The sequence below is a fragment of the Balaenoptera acutorostrata genome, chromosome 3 (assembly GCF_949987535.1).
Source record: "Balaenoptera acutorostrata chromosome 3, mBalAcu1.1, whole genome shotgun sequence".
In the NCBI taxonomy this organism is placed as follows: domain Eukaryota; kingdom Metazoa; phylum Chordata; class Mammalia; order Artiodactyla; family Balaenopteridae; genus Balaenoptera; species Balaenoptera acutorostrata.
Genome location: NC_080066.1, coordinates 50,820,927 through 50,837,233, shown reverse-complemented (window position 1 = coordinate 50,837,233; position 16,307 = coordinate 50,820,927). Strand labels below are relative to the sequence as shown.

Here is a 16,307-nt window from a genome sequence, read left to right as displayed (position 1 = left end):
TTCCCGGTATGAGTCCACTGACTGCCCACCAGACCTACTCAATCAATCCTGGAAAGGTTCTGGCCAAACAAACATGAAAACTCAGAAAGCTTTAAAGAAGTGGTCATTATTACTTGAGAATAAATGGAGATAATGTTCTCTCAATGACCAATATAGCTTAAGCTTAATCACTCACCTCAACTACTCTTTTTCATAGAATGCTAAAAAACAATTACCTTTGGGGAAACTGAGGCCATCATAAAAACAGGCTCAGAATCCACCAGGGCTGTGCCTGGCCTGATGATATAGCACACATTTACAAAAGGATCTTAACAGCAGTAACATTTTATCTCATGGTATTGACTTCCCTTAAGTCTGTAACAATTTAAATCATAGTGTTACAAAAACAAAACAAAAACAAAATTAGCAACTCACAGCATCAGTGTAATCATTTTATTAACAAAAGGAACCCATGGGGTTCAGACAAGAGTACAAAATACAATCTTTTTTTTTTCCCCCCTGTGGGTTAAATTGTTACATTTTTATAATAAAAATAAAAAGCTTTCATAGTTAACTTATCAAAAACATAACCCCTGCCTACTGAGTTTCTTATTGTGCAAAACAAAAACATGAAAGTAAAGTTCTGCCCATGGAAGAATTTTGTGTGCCAAAAGATGCACTTTCTCAATTTCAAAATTTTTGCATCAAAAAGAAAATTCTAAGGCCACAGTTTCTTTGCAAACTAAGCAAGAGGAGAATAAACAAGCAAATAGCAGCTAAATTTTTACCTTCATTCCGAAGTATTCTCTGTTCCAATGTAGAATCTTCTACCTTCATCAAATAATTTGATTATAGAAAGGTATGCAGTTTCAACCTACTGCTTAAGGTCAGACATACCAATATCAATTCAATAAGGCAAATCATACCTTTTAGCTATTCTCTTAAGTGCTAAAAAATCAGCTTTGTTTTAATTTGGTGGGTGCACTTCATGATTTCTTTAAAAAAGGTGACAAAACATTCCTAGTGAAGGATTCCAGTAAGCAGTTGCTTTTCTACTTGCAGCCAGATAGGTAAACTTTCTCTTCCTCCATACCATTTTGTTTTGTTTCTTTTACTTTGTTTTGGTATCATGGAGATGGAAAATGTCTTGACAAAACATGTAAACTACAACTCAGAGGTCAAGAAATAGCTGAAGGTGATCTATTTTTAAAGTAAAAATAAAACTGTTTAGACAGCACATAGCTAACAAACCCACAAAAACAAAGCAAAATAAAAGATCACCAAAAAACCAAAGCAGGGAAAAAAGATTTGTGACGATTTCAGTACCACAATTATTGGTAAAACAGTTTGTACTGTGATTTTCATTCAGTGGCTTAAAAGATGAAAGAACGGCTTAAGATGCTTATGTGATTACAGAGAAGAGAGGTATGCCCAAGGGTGAAAAGCGTACATTTACCTAATGTTTGTATAAAAATCCCTAATCAAATGTCCAACTAATTTTTACATACAAAATTTAACCTTAGAACTTTTCTATTTCTAACGAAATACACTGACTGAAAGAAAAGCTAATCGTTCAGTTGAATGAAGTACAGTATTCTGCATGGGAAGCACCAGGGTTTCCAGATCTAACCCTCAAGACATGGAGAAAACCAAAGTACTGGGCTGGTCCAAAATCTCTATCATGGGAACCCCTACCTCCCTTCTACTTAGTGTACAGAAATGCTCTCAGCTCACAAAACCAACAGATTAAAGTAAAAACAAGTGAACATGTGACTGTGACTAGGAGGGGACAGGGGGACAGTAAAAACACTGCTCAGTCTTTTAGCAGCAACACAATCTTGTTGGTCTGAATATCCTGAGGTTAAAGGATAATAAAATATTGCACCAAAACAATAAAAAAAAATCACAGTTTAAACAGAATTACTAAGGAACTGGAATAACAATGAACAACACAGTGACTGCCATCAGTAGACTTAAGTCTCTTGACAGAAATTAAGTTTATATGACTTTTCAAAAAAATGGAAAATGGTAATTCTGCCTTGATTTTGCATTTATTTTGAAATACCCTTTGGTATACACATATTAACTTTCAACTGATGTTAACCTTATAGATTTTGCCCTTGGTCCAGTTTCAGGTTTAGGGATAGGAGAGATGAGATTGCTACTGCAAATGAGCAGAAACTCCAAAGAAGACGTCACCGGCCTGGAGTTTTAAAACATATCTGATTCTGATAACCCCACTAGAGGTAGGTAAAAAAGGCCTTTTCTCCCCTTGTGCAGTTATCAAGGCATCCTAAGGATGCAAGCCTTTTTCTTTTTTTTTTTTTCTTTTTTTAACCCTGTCTTTTTCTAATATGCTCCTAGGTAAATAAGACATGAGGAAAATCAAACATGTACCCTGCTAAAGTACTTAAAGGGGATAAAAAGTGCAACTTTCAACAAAATGTGTTTTCATATTGAAGTACACCTTTCCCCTTTCAACTGACAAGCCTTTCAAGGAAGGAACTCTTTCTTGGTTTCATAATACTGTATAGCCAACTTACAAACTACCTCTTAAACTACCATTAAAAGAGTGAAAACTGTATTACTTCATTAGAACCTCATAAGACCATGACCTCAGAAAAGGATTCTTTTAAGGACTTCAGTCCTATGGAATATGGTTAGAAATCATGAAGACCCTGACACCAGAGGGTCTCGCTTCATGTTTAATTTAGAGTGGGCCCCTTTCCTGTTCATGCACACCCTTGTGCTGCTACGTTCTCCAAAATCAAGTCTCCTCCCAATGCGTCCATACCGTCTTAAAGCTGAGGATACATCTGTTCTACTTTGAGAAACCTTTGTAAAGATATGCTCGCATAGTGTTTTCACTGTTTACAGGCACCTTTCTCTTGGGTCAGCATAGGCACTCTTCACTTACTCTATCACCATCAGGACTTCCATTACATTCTGTGACTTTTCACATCTTCGTCCCATAGTTCTCCGGGGATACAAGACCCCATCACAAACTTGTGCAACAATCCTGTTGGCCCACTGGAAAGTTCACGCATTCTTTAATTTCTATCACCTTCAGTCTTGATGTTCATTTATGTTCTTAAGCTAATCTTCCCTCCCTCTTCCCCAAAAAGGCAGGGGGAAAGAACCAACATTCTAATTTGGTGATGAACACAGTGATTTCTGAAATATGTTCAGAGAATGAAGGAAACAGGCTGGGTCTCTTCTACGTCACTAGGATGTGGATCAACCTGTAAAAACGAGCAGACCAAGATTACTACTGCAGCATTCTTTAACGTGATTCTAGTATCTATTTCTAATTATATGGTCATAAGCCAAACTGCTTAAAGCCTATTAAGAAGTCCCAGTAGGCCACTTAAGTTCTCTGTATTCCATGGCCTTAAAGGCAATCCACGGTACTCTACATGTATGCTAGAGAATACCAAGAAAACACCGCAAAATGTGGTAAGCGGATCAGTGATAATCTATCACCATCGTAAAAAATTTTTTGTATGTATCCCCTACTAATCGGGAGTCAAAAACAGACACAGAGGATTATTTACAAACAGCACAACACAAGTCTAATTTTCTTTTGCTTTGTTTACCTCTGAATAAAGAGGTGGAGGCTGAAATCGGAATTCCTGAATGCAGGCAAACATAGGACAGCACGACTCCCCCTCAGAGTTAGGGGGTTGAGGGTAAGGAGGAACGTGTCTAGAGTATTCTTCCTCCGACACCACGTCTGCGTAATTTGGTGGTGCTGAAACAAAAAAGGAGTTGGATCTAAGAAATCCAGGCAAAAACTAATTACATTAATCTCTTCTGAACTCTTACAGGAACAAGGAATTTAGCTTAACTTGAAGATAAAACACTGGTATTTTCTCCTCTAATCAGGAAGTTTTTGTGCCCATTACAACAAAAAAATATTCAGTAGATTCTGCTTTTATTAAAGTACTATTAACATTGGTTTATATTCTCTTTGAGACGCGTTTTAGTCTAGGTTAAAAAAAGAATCATTGAAATGTGGCTACAGAAAACACCAACATAACACACTATACTAGTATTCTGATTATTTTCCATTCTTCTACTATTATAAATAGGAATCAGGAGATGTAGATTGTATTTCTGGATCTGCCATTAGGAGCTTTCTGTCTTGGATAAGCTAAACTCTCAAAGTCCCTTCTGGGAATAATGTTTTATGATTTTTAGTAATAAAAAGAGTAAGGATAGTTGTAGTGGCAGCAGTAATTATCATTTGAGCATTTCTTATCTCCTAAGTCCTGTTCTTAAGTACTCTATGTGTAAAACTGCATTCTGAAAGAACCTCGGAACATTTTACCTTCAGGCTGTTCTGGCAGAGTCAGAGTCAACCAGCTCATATCCATAAAAAACTGGCTGGCAATGCTGGAGTTTCTGCTGCCAAAACCATTGTATGGAACCGTGCCAATCACTAAGGGCAGCTCAAGCATCAATTTTTTAGCACCAGGAATGTGAATATACACCTAATATGCCAAAAATCAAAACAACAACAAAGAGAGAGAGAGAGAAAGGCACAAATGTAAGTTAAACCTCATAGTAAAAAACCCGATTATTTTTTCATAGAAAAAATGCTTTTGTTGTCTGCTACCACCCCCAACACAACTGTAAATTGTCCTGACGAATAAAATGAAGAACAAACCAAATGAAGACCCCACGAAATACAGTGAACGCTCTGTGATGGGGAAATGTGGCCTTAATACACTTCACTGTAAGTGAGCACAGCTTACACAGACCCACAGAAAGTTAAGTACATGTCTTCAATATAGCAGCCCTACTGCACCTTCATTCTTCCATGTTATTTAATTAAACACCTCAGAGGGGAAGTTTTTGATTAAAGAACAAAGGCCAATCTTCACATATTGCTCAATCTGTTGTAGCGCTGACATGACATGACATTCTCCCGGGTAGTAAAGGCACATCTTCCCAGTAACACGGCACCAGGTATGGCCGCATGCTACGTCTTCCATGTCACCAAGCGCCGTGCTCACAGCTAAGGAGTAGTCCACTCGGATGATGCAGCAGTCCAGGATGGACGGCGTCACGGGCGGGATCTTCAGGGTCTTCCCGTTCCAGGTGTCGGTGCTCCCAGAGGCGATGTGGTTCCCGCGCACGTGGGCCACCATGAGCCGCACGGTCTTCGTTTTCCCGCTGGCCAGGTACGTCTGCGTCTGGAAAATGGCAGCTTTGGGAACAATCAGACGAGAGGAACAATTCTCTATTTCTGCATAGATTGGGATAGCTTCTCCTAAAAAGAAAACAAAAACACCTTCAGAGACCCTTGAGGAAATTCTCTCCACGGTGGAACAGAGCCGTTACTGATGAAAGCTGAAACGTGGCAACGCTGCTTTAACAAGTTGAGAAGCCTCATGGAAAACTTACATTGCAAATCTGAGTCAGAGAAGTGAAAATTTATGGTAGGTTGTGGTAGATACTGTTTTCTAACTATTGCATGATTCACTTTTCTAATGTAGCAATATTAGACTACCAATTCTAAAGATCTGTAAATGACCAGTATCTACAAAAATTAAGAGAAGACATACAAATAAATGATTCAGTACTACGTTAAGTACAGAAGATCACTAACAAACTCATTAGTGCCTAACAAATTAAAATCTTCCCAACAGAAGAACAAAGTCTTCCCATTTTAGGAACTGATAAATACAAATAAAGCAATGGGTGGAGTAGGCAAGTTTTACACCCACATTATACATCCACCATCATACCATTCCATACCATATTCATTCCCAACAAGCCAGAACCCTGGAGTGGGGGCCAAATCCACTGGACGGAATTGGGCCCTTCACAGATTGTTGTTCTGATATCAATCTGACTGTTAAGAGTGTCAATGTTCTACATTCTAGCCCCTCCCATATATCTGAATTCCCAGCATGGAGTCAGAATGCCTAACAGTATTTTCATATGACAACAGCTCTCTTCTGAGCAACACTGGTCGGAACATTTTTTTTGCAACATTAAAATAAAATGCTGGCATTTTCCCACTCTACTGGTTTTAGTCTTTGTTACGAAAGTACCAGGACCGAAGTCAGAAATACCAGGATTATTGGGATCCACTCATCTATTTACAAATATTTAAATATCAATTATTTATACTAGAACAACACAACTGTATTATTCATGTTTTAAAATAGTATATACTTGGTAAATTACAAAACACACTATTAAAAATCACTTACAATTAGCTAATAAAATGAATGAACCTTGCATTTGGATTTTTAAACAGTTTGCTTACCATTACAGTATCCCTTTCTTTCAATTTTGGCACTCAGCGAGACTGGACCAGAAGTGAAAAACCAACAGCCAACCATTTTCTCTTGAGTTTTCAATACAGGGGTCTTGAAAAGGTCAAATAATAAAAATAATTAAACTGGTCTAGAAAACACACAGAACTTAAAGTTATGTCATTTTTTATTAAACAGTTGTACAGCAATGTCTTCCAAAAAACAACAAATCAACCTTTCTTATCTTCCTGTGACAAACTAGGTAAAATACTTAAAGACAAAGCATTAAAAATCATTCCCTTTTCAGGAAAACTAAGGTGAATTTTCAGATTCAAATTAGGATGACATCATTCTATTTTATCCTATATTTTCATTGTGTTTCTTGGAAGTGATATACCATCCTTTAAAAAAGCAATCAAAAACTGTAGTAGCACCTATTAACATGACAGAACTACTTTTTTTTTTAAAGACTTTATGTGTAGATCAGGAAAAGGAGAAATGGTATAAAAATCAATAATCAGAATGTTCTTTTTGTCTTGGCATTTAAAATATGGAATAAGCAAACAGCCTTTTTTCCTTACTTCAAAATGTATTAGGCAGAAATTTCAAGTGTCCTTAACTTAGAATGATTTTGGGGTTTTGTGTAACAGCAGTGCAATAACACACCTAGTGTAATGGATCTAAAGGGTTATTGAACTCACCACCCCACTTTCTATTCTACAGTAGCAAGATAAGCGATACAAGACGCTTATATAATACTGTTTATAAAACAGTATTATAAAATACTGTTTAGGGCTTCCCTGGTGGCGCAGTGGTTGAGAATCCACCTGCCAATGCAGAGGACACGGGTTCGAGCCCTGGTCTGGGAAGATCCCACATGCCGCAGAGCGGCTGGGCCCGTGAGCCACAATTACTGAGCCTGCGCGTCTGGAGCATGTGCTCCGCAACAAGAGAGGCCGCGACAGTGAGAGGCCCGCGCACCGCGATGAAGAGTGGCCCCCGCTTGCCGCAACTGGAGAAAGCCCTCGCACAGAAACGAAGACCCAACACAGCCATAAAAATAAATAAAAATTAAAAAAAAAAAAAAATACTGTTTAAAATGCTCAGTTTACAAGACACACAAACCAAAAGTTCACTGTAAAACCCAAAGTTGCAATATTTTTTTCAATTATAAAAGGACAGTAAAGGACAAATAGTATCTCTTTTGCCAAAAAATAAAATATCTTTAAATTATTTGCCACAATGGCCCCATAAATAGTTTAGAATTAGTTAACCACCCAATTCTAAGTAGTTTTTAAAAACACAAAGCAGTTATTACCATCATCAATTTTCAAAATAGGTGCTGAGCAGGTGATAAGTCATAGTTATAAGCCGGGTCAGCTGGGTCTGGCTACTGTACGATTTTGGCCACAAGGGACCATGCAACTAGGGCATACCTGTTACATTTTTATAATCTAAAGGTGAACATCAGAGTAAATTCTATTTCATTTTTGTGTGGAAGTAGAGTTAAACAACTTTTAACTCCTGTTTCTTTTCCTGATCTTTAAAAACACTGGCTAGAAAGAGAAACCTCCAATACTAAAAATATATCTTTGTAACATCAGTATCATGATGGAAAGTTTAAATTATGAAGTAAAAAATCATTCATTCATATTTAAATGAAGAACCATTAGGTCCTAGTAGCTATCATGAAAGTACAAGGTATAATTTTATATTATTTTGATAATATGGGTTTAGATAAAAGAATCTAGCTCATTAACTCCCATCTTGCCTATTCTGTTGTTACTTATAGCCTAATCTTTCTTATCAGCCTACAGTATTTCTGGTGATTATTAGAAGTTCAATGCTTTAATGTGGCCAAATCTGTCATAAGGAAATGATAAGTGAAAGGGTCTCCAGAGCAGCTGCATGCACTTACTTAATGTTAGAAAATGACATGCAAAATGCAAGGAGACACAGCATAATGGCCTCAGCTTCAATAACAGGCTGGGCGTGATTAATACTCTTCCATAATTACTGTTCCTCAACCTGCTATTAGCGAAGAGTTTAGAATACCACAGCCCTGTGAATGTGGCTGCTCTGGGAAAAGTAACTACTTTGTGTGTGTGCATTATTATTATTAAGCCTTATTAATGCATTTTAAGCCCATGTAACTTTCTGGCAAAAGAAGCCCTGAACAACAGGGACACAATCAATAGTACTAACACACACAATTTGTAATTTGCCCAACTTAGAATCACATATTTATAGTGAATGCCTATGGGTTATAAGATTATATCGGAAAGTGACAGGACAGGCTGCCACCAGACTTGCTAAATGTAGAGACCACAGTTGAAAGGAAGGAGGATGGAAGGGAAGGAGGAAAAGGGGAAGGAGGAAGAACTTACTAGTAATGCTGGTGTGTTGACATCGATGTGACTGACGACCTGGAGTTCCCGCTTAATGCTCTGATCAGGTGCCTGGGGTCGTTCCAAAACTGCTCTCACACAGTACTGAATACTTCCATATTTCCCGGTGAATGAGGTTACCAAAGGTCTGAAATAAACCAAAGAGATGACTTTTTAACTTTGTTTTTCAGTTTAACAAAACTGGGAAAAGCCCTTAAAGTGTTGTGTTGTTTTGTTTTGTTTTTAAAAAAAAAAAAAAAAGGTGAGCGAGGTTAGGTCTACTCAGGGGTTATTCAGGATAAACATGCACACCTGAATGTCAGAAGGTACTTGGTGCCCATACAACTGGATAGACAGGGTGCAGGGAAAGGAAATCCCCAGTTATACAGTTTCACTTACTCAGATGGAAGTTGAAAGCTAAATGGAAATTCATGTTTTCCAGGCTGTAGTAAGAGGATGCCTTCACCTAAAAAAGAGAATACATTTTATTTTCACTAAGGTTCATATTACATCAAGAATTTTCACAATGTAAATCATAGTTTTTTAAAAAGGTTTTCCTAGCTATATATAACACTGAATATACGTCAAAAAGTACATTAAACTGAGATTTAGAGAATTAAATTTTGAATCAACTTTTACCAAGTTTACTCAATTTCAAACCACATATATGTATGTATGTATACATGTATGTATCTTCCATCTGCAAATAGACCAATTACACAAGTAATTACCATAAAATGCCAGAGCTCCCATATACATATATATGTGTATACAACCATATACACATACATACCTACATATACATAAACATTTATTTCCCCCACTTGTATACTAGCATGAGTATACTAATGTTAGTATACTATTATACTAACATGAGGTACCAATATTAAACTGGACCTAAAATTAATCTAGAAAAAAACAGATCTATTTATTTTGGGTATACCACAAAAATCAGACTAAATATTCTTTGGGCAGAGATGGAAAAGGAGATGAAAAATTTACTTGGAATATTATGAATACTGAATACTAAATAGCCAAACCAACAGGACAAACTATTAGGCAGGAGTCATTACTGATTAATAGGGGATGTTGTTTAACTTGGGATATGGAGTGGGCCTGGCCAAGCATGGCCACGACTCCTTCCTCCTGCTCTGGGGTCAGCCAGCCCCATTTCATTTCATTACCCCTGACTGTGAGAAGGCCAGGAGGCAGGGTGTGGATGGACCTAGCAAGGCCAGAGGCACTGCTGGAGCTCTGATGAGTGCAGAGACTGTATTGTTCAGATCCAAAGCCAACTCCAGGGCTATCAGTGTTGGCTGGGTGGCTCCCCAGAGATACTTATAAATGTTCCCTTCATTTTATGTGCATAGATTCAAGTTTAGAACTAAATTCCCTCATCAAGGGTGGGATGATTAAGATGAAGAAAGTGCAGCACAGACTGAGAACTTTCTCTGAGATCTGCCTGGTCAGTAGATACGAAATGGAGATTTCTACTGTAACCATTCATTAAAAAAAATTTAAAGGCCAGAAATCACTAGTGAAATGGGATAATTTTTCATTTAAATACTAGAGTTTTAAGACCGTCATCAACTCAGTTAACATTTCAACCTTATACTTTTAGAAAACAGGAATGCATTACTGGCCCATTAAGTCTCCTGAATCTATCTCCAATTTTCAATGTGTAATATATTAGAAAAAAAAAAATCTTACAAGTATTTGCCACTTAAGATCAAATAGAAATATTCAACAGGTGGGTGACTTGGAAACTAAGTGAATAAGTCATAGGGACATGAGACCATGTTAAATGACAGTGACAGACTGAGTCCCAGAGCTCAGGTGTGTCCAGAGCCGCCCTATAAGCCCCAGCAGTGCTACAGCACTGGAATCAGGGAAGCCTCTCCATTTTATAGCTATCAGGTACTAGGCTCAAGGAATCCCAACACTCCTTAGAGCTGGGCTAAAGTTCTAATTTGTAATCGTTAGATTACTGAATATGACAAAGTACTTAAAATGTTTAAAAATGTGGATTTCATTTATGTTCAAAATTTACAGTGCTTAAATGTCAGGGACAAAGCTGATACAAAATGGATACAAAGCTAAATAACTTCAATCCCCAAATAGATCTTGGGAGGAAAGGAGGCTACAGACACTTGTACACAAGTAATGACCCTAGCATGCTGGAGTCCATGGCAGTGGCGGGGGCATCTTGAGGACCACTTCTGCTGTTGAAGTAAGGGTTGGCATGGAGACAAGTGAGAAGGGGTTTAGATGAAGGGAAGGGAATGAGGCAGAGCATGACAGGCAAGTGTGAAGAACAGAGTTGCACAGGACATTGGAAGAGGTTGAGAGAGAGATGAAGTTCCCTCTTCAGAGAAAAAACAAATCAACATAGGAACTAGAACATTTAAAATGAGGCTTTCAACTACCTCAAAACATAAACAGGAAAAATTTTGAGAAAGTTGATGAACCTGGGTTATAGTATTTGGAATCAAATCTTTGCTTGCTTGCTTTCTCGTTTATTTATTAATTTTTAATTAAGAAGGTCCACAAGCTGAATCATGTGCCCATTTCTGCTTCTGCTCTTATAGTTTATTACCCTTGTCTTATGCAATAACTACAATGTCACAAGATGTTTCATTCGCTAATGGTCCTTCAGCCCAAACTCATAATTCAGAGCACTGGTGAGAGTGGGAGCTAGAACACCATCACAGAGGCAGACTGGGGCTCAGGAAGGATGAGGAACGTGCACAAGGTCGTACTCCTGGTGTGCGACCAAGATGTGAAACCAACTCTCTGATGTGTCTTGTCTTTCTACCATAATTATTGAATAAAAATATGAAGAAAATCAATCACCATGATAGCAAGTAGTTAGATTAACAATGCCAAAAAATTATCCAGTAGATTTTTTGAAAATAGATCCCACAGCCATACTTCCCGAATATCTGGATTTCTAAAAATCTCTTCAGGTGGCTGAAATTCAGCTAGGTTTTGGAATTAAATGAACCTAAGAGTCTACAACTATGTAAAGTTGCTAGCCTCTTCCAAGCTACAGATATTAGCAGTGATTTTTTTTCTCAATGAAATCAACTAAAACAGACCATGATTTTACTTTTTGTCAAGGTTTGTTATGGTACATTCTAAAACAAGCTACGATTTTCAGGTTGTCTAGGGTTAGCCATTCTATTCCGTTAGAATGACAAAACAAAACCTGACTTGTGAATCAAACACTATTTGATAGCCCAGATTTTACCAAAGCGTTTTTTTTACTTCGAATCCCAGGTCCAACTGCTATTAATCTTACATCTATTTACTGAGTAGTTATGGGAACAGAGATACAGAGTCCAAAGTCCTGGACAAAAAACCAATTTACGTCCCTCTTCCATTGCCCTTGACTCCAGTCAGCCATCTTGAAAATCTGTGCTGTCTGTTACCTTGGGGTAGGCATGTATAGGTTGATTCTGGAAACCATATTGATGAAGGGGCATAAGGCAGGTAAGAACTGTCACCTAACATACTACACTTGCTAATCCAAAAGAGGGCTTCGGTTCATACATGTTTTCCTCACCACAGTTTCTGGGATTACTCGATTCTCACATACCTTGAGGATTTAACTGTGAACAGTCTACTTCTCCACAGCAGGACAAGGAAAAACTGCACTTACTACTGATTTTTGTATAATACATAGCAAGGGTTAAACACTGATACGCTGTATTTTATTCTTCAAGGGCCGAGAGTCTATACCCTTATTTATTTTACAGATAAATGCTGAAGTTCATGAGGCAAAAAGTAAAATAGTTTAAAGTAGTTCCTACCAACTGAAAGAAGACTAAGACTCACCGTTCCTAGTATTTTTTTGCACCTAATATTGATAGAATACCCGTGTAGTGAGTTTCCACATGGGCACTTTAAAGAGTGTAAAAGCCTACACTATTAACTGGACTTCACAAGAAGGGTCATCATTCTTCCAGAAACTCTTACAGTGCCCAGATCCCATTGTCACTAAAGGTCTACGGGGGTGGGCTAGAGGAGGGAGGAAGAGAATGCAAAGGAAACAAAAAGAAGTGAAAAATAAATACAAAGAAAGTTAGACAGACGTAGAACTCTTAAGTTACCCCACTCCCCAAAGGAGGGAAACCAAGTATGATGATCAAGTCAAAAAGCACTTCCTTTGAACACGTAACGCTCAGGAACTACTTCCCTCCTCCTAAGACTGAGGTTTTGCTAACTCATCATGCACCAAGAACTAGCATCTAGAGACGGGGCGGGGGAGAAGGGGCCCCCATAAACACTGGGTACCCCAGAATGGAACCTCGTAAACTCTGGTTCCGCTCTCCATTCCTTAGACCACAAGAGAGGGAACCTAAATCCCCAGATCCTCGATTCCTGACTGCTCATCACAGGTTCCCATGGCAACGGCTCACTCCCAGAGCTGTCCTAGATGGTCCTGGGACCCTGGCGCCAGTCAGACCCCAGCGAGCCAGGGGCGGGGCGCCAGCAGAGGTGAGCACCATCTCCCCGGTGCTGTGAGGTTGGGGGCGCAGGCATTGTTGCCCGCCCGTCAAGGCGACCAAACTGAGGCCGGCTACCCCGTGGGCGGACCCCCCGCCCACCCAGCCGGTGGGCATCCGCCGGCGCGCCCCCTCCCAGTCCCGCCAGTCCCTCTCCGGGGCCGTGGCCCGCGCTCACCGGCCGGGGGCTCGCGCAGGCTCAGGCGCACGTTCAAGTACTCCACCTCCGAGGCGGCTGCCGGGGCAGCGGCGCCGGCGCTCGGGCCCCAGGCGGCGGTGGCGCGACCCTGGGCCTCCAGGCGCAGCGCGCGGAGGGTCACCGGCTCGGCAGCCTCCAGCAGCACGTGCCCTGCCACCGTCTCGCCGCTCGAGTAGCAGCCCTTGCGCTCGTCCTCGAACACCAGACCTAGACTCTTCACGCGGCCCTCGGAGCCCACCACCGCCGCGGACCCCGCCTCACCGCCCATCCTACCGGCCGACGCGGCCGCACCAAGGACGTCGGCAGCGGCCTGGAGCGGGGGTCGCGAGCAGAGCGGCGCCGCTGTCACGGGCGGCAGCTCACGCCGAGGGCCCGCGCTGCCGCTTTGCGGTGCCCGGTGGAGCCCCGGTGCGCCGTAGGGCCTGTCGCTTTAACAAACCCAGCTGGGAATGGAAAAGGGCCGGGACAACCCAACCCCGGCGCGCGCCCATAGGCTGGCTGTGAGCCGCGCGGCGTGCTGATTGGTTGTAAGTGGCTACTGAGTCATTTCATTGGCGCCGCCGCGCACGGGCTGGCGCAGGAAGGCAGTGCGTGATCAAGGAGTGGTGACCAATCAGGGTACGCGGGTGTGCACGTGCACAGGCCGTTTATTGGCTGGGGCAAGGCACAGTCCTGGGGCACTGACCAATAGTGAGGCGGTGCGCCCATGTGGACAGATAGTGGGGAACAATATTAGTTAAGGAGGGGGCGGAACCGGGAATCTTAGGCTCGCGGCGTGTCAGCCGTTCCTATGGTTACAAACGGAGGCGGGGTTTCTAGCAGCTTGGGAACTGTTTGCGGGAGTCAGGGGGCTTCACGCTAGAATGTGAGGTTGTGGCTGTAACTGGCTTGTGTTTATGATTACATCTGCAATACTTGAGAGGAAGTAGATGCCCTGGAAAAAGGAACTTAGCAGTATTTCCTTGTGAGATTTGGGGGCCGACCGCCTCGGAACTTCAATGGACAACTTGGCATCTACTAACATCCAGGTTCCTGAGCCCCGCTTCTCTCGGGTTTCAGAGTTCGCAGCCTAAGAAAGAGCTGCAGACGGGAAGAATGAAGGCTGTGGTTCTCAACCTGGAACGACCCTAAGGAGTTCTGCTGCCCGGCTCGTCTTGCAGCCTCTTTAAACTGAGAATGGCTGGAACGGTCATTCTTCCTGCTCTGAATAAGGTCATCAGTCTCGTTGTTTCTAAACAACATCTGCCACTCAAGTTTCTTCCCCACCCAAAAGGATTTCCTGACCTCGGTGTCATAGTTCACGAAAATTTCCAGTTGCCTTGATGACTTGTTCTCCATGCCTACAGCTCCTGTCGCCTGTCCTCGGTTTCATTTTCTTCTTTAATCCTTCACTCCTTCTCTATTCTAATTTTTTCTTTTTATCATCTAACATCGCTGCCACTATCTAGCCATCGTATTCTAACCCTTATAAATTCTTCCCTTATAAAAATACCAAGGTTGTGAGCTATCAGGTTGATCAATCTCATATCGAGATTTAAAAATCTTTCATGAGGTAGTTGTTTCTTTTATTTTTTAAAATAATTCCAAACTAAAGGTTGCTTTTCTGCTCTGAGTTTAGAGTATTAATGTGGAACTTTAATAAGGCTTTACAAGTCCAACTTTTTCTTACCACTTCCTAAAGAAAGTGGAAAAGGCCAGAAATCTCACTCTGCATAAATTTCCGAAATAGCTGCTATTCTCTGTTTTTCACTTTATCTAGACTAGCCCCCAACATGCTCTTACTCTGCCACTGTTCTTTATGTCACAACCTGACCCTGTATACTTATTTGCATATAGTCCTCACCCCCACTTGGAACACAGAACTTTTTCTCATTATTGTTGTCACTCTAGTACTGAACTCAGAGTTTAGCACACAATTAGCTGAAGTACTTGGTAAGAGTTTGTTGGCTGATTGGATCTATGAGTCCCAACCTATGCAGTATTATTGGTTCTGAAATGAATCCTCTAGAGGCAGATGTTCTTCTCCATCCAAATGAAGTGGCTGGGAAAGGGGGAAGGACAATGGCCCTAACAGTGCCCAGAAGGCAGAATTGCCCAGATGGCATTCTGTGCTGAGAACGACCAGACTATCTGCTCATTTATCAGTTAATGTTATTCTGACCATAGGTAGCAGAATGCATGACCAACAGGGGCTTAAACGATAAGAATATTTCTTGTTTACTTAATAAGAAGCCCAGTAGTAGGCACTCTTAGGGATGATTCCCAGACTCCCTTTATCTTTCTCTTCTGCCACACTCAGCACTTTTCCTGGTGCCATTGGTTACCACAGCTCTAAGTATCTCATTCTCATGTAAAAGAATTCAAAAATTAAAGCAAGGGAAAAAACCCACCAAAAAAGGGGGAATTTTTTCTTCTCCTTCTCTCTCCTCTCAGAAGGAAAATATATTTCCTAGATGCCCCCTACAAACTTCTTATGTGATGTGGCCAAAACTGTCACACGTGCACCAGTAGGTCATTAACTGGCAAAAAGAAGTAAGATTTTTACAATTCATTCAGACAAGTGATTTTTTTTTCCTCTGGAGGCTGAACAAAATCAGAGCTCTGTTAACAAGGAAGCGGGCAAATGGCTGTTGAGTGGTTAACCTGGGGCCATTGGACTGGCTTTCGTGGGCAAGGACATGTTTGCTATAGAGCAGAGCTGCCTCAGCCAAACCTTAAAAAAGGAGGATATTTAAACAAACAAAAACTATTGTACAACTAGGCAGAATGTAGTTTATATGGTGACCCACCTGGTTCACAGATAAAATTCCATTTTTATTGTGCATATATTATTGTGATTATTTAAGTTCCGCTAACATTAATATAGCAGCATATAGCATTTTAAAAAGTCCAATCTGACAGTCTCTGTCTTGTAACTTTGTGTGTTTAGACCATTTACATATAATGCAATCATTGATATGGTTGG

At 40.6% G+C, this 16,307-nt stretch overlaps 1 protein-coding gene across 3 annotated transcripts; it reads right to left on the bottom strand.

Annotated features, from left to right (window-relative positions):
- Positions 1-417: 417 nt before the first annotated feature.
- ARRDC4 (arrestin domain containing 4) lies at positions 418-13,775 on the bottom strand. 3 transcript variants are annotated; one of them, XM_057544167.1, is made up of 8 exons: positions 13,322-13,775; positions 9,035-9,101; positions 8,636-8,783; positions 6,260-6,362; positions 4,821-5,254; positions 4,310-4,472; positions 3,576-3,730; positions 418-3,221 (listed from the first exon to the last, which is right to left on the bottom strand). In XM_057544167.1, exons 1-8 carry the CDS (start codon positions 13,608-13,610, stop codon positions 3,165-3,167), a joined length of 1,416 nt encoding a protein of 471 aa, XP_057400150.1. In that variant the 5' UTR covers positions 13,611-13,775; the 3' UTR covers positions 418-3,164. The 3 variants fall into 3 exon arrangements, with proteins under 3 accessions (XP_057400150.1, XP_057400151.1, XP_057400152.1); XM_057544168.1 differs by having other exon boundaries at positions 4,998-5,254; XM_057544169.1 differs by lacking the exons at positions 418-3,221; positions 3,576-3,730 and having other exon boundaries at positions 4,364-4,472; positions 4,790-5,254.
- Positions 13,776-16,307: the final 2,532 nt, after the last annotated feature.

Coding starts and splice junctions, on each gene's coding strand:
- ARRDC4 (XM_057544167.1), bottom strand. CDS start 13,610: ATGGGCGGTGAGGCGGGGTCCGCGGCGGTGGTGGGCTCCGAGGGCCGC. Junction 6,363..8,635: donor TCAACACACCAGCATTACTA/GTAAGTTCTTCC, acceptor GACCTTTTCAAG/ACCCCTGTATTGAAAACTCA. Junction 3,222..3,575: donor CTCCACCTCTTTATTCAGAG/GTAAACAAAGCA, acceptor TCGTTTTTACAG/GTTGATCCACATCCTAGTGA.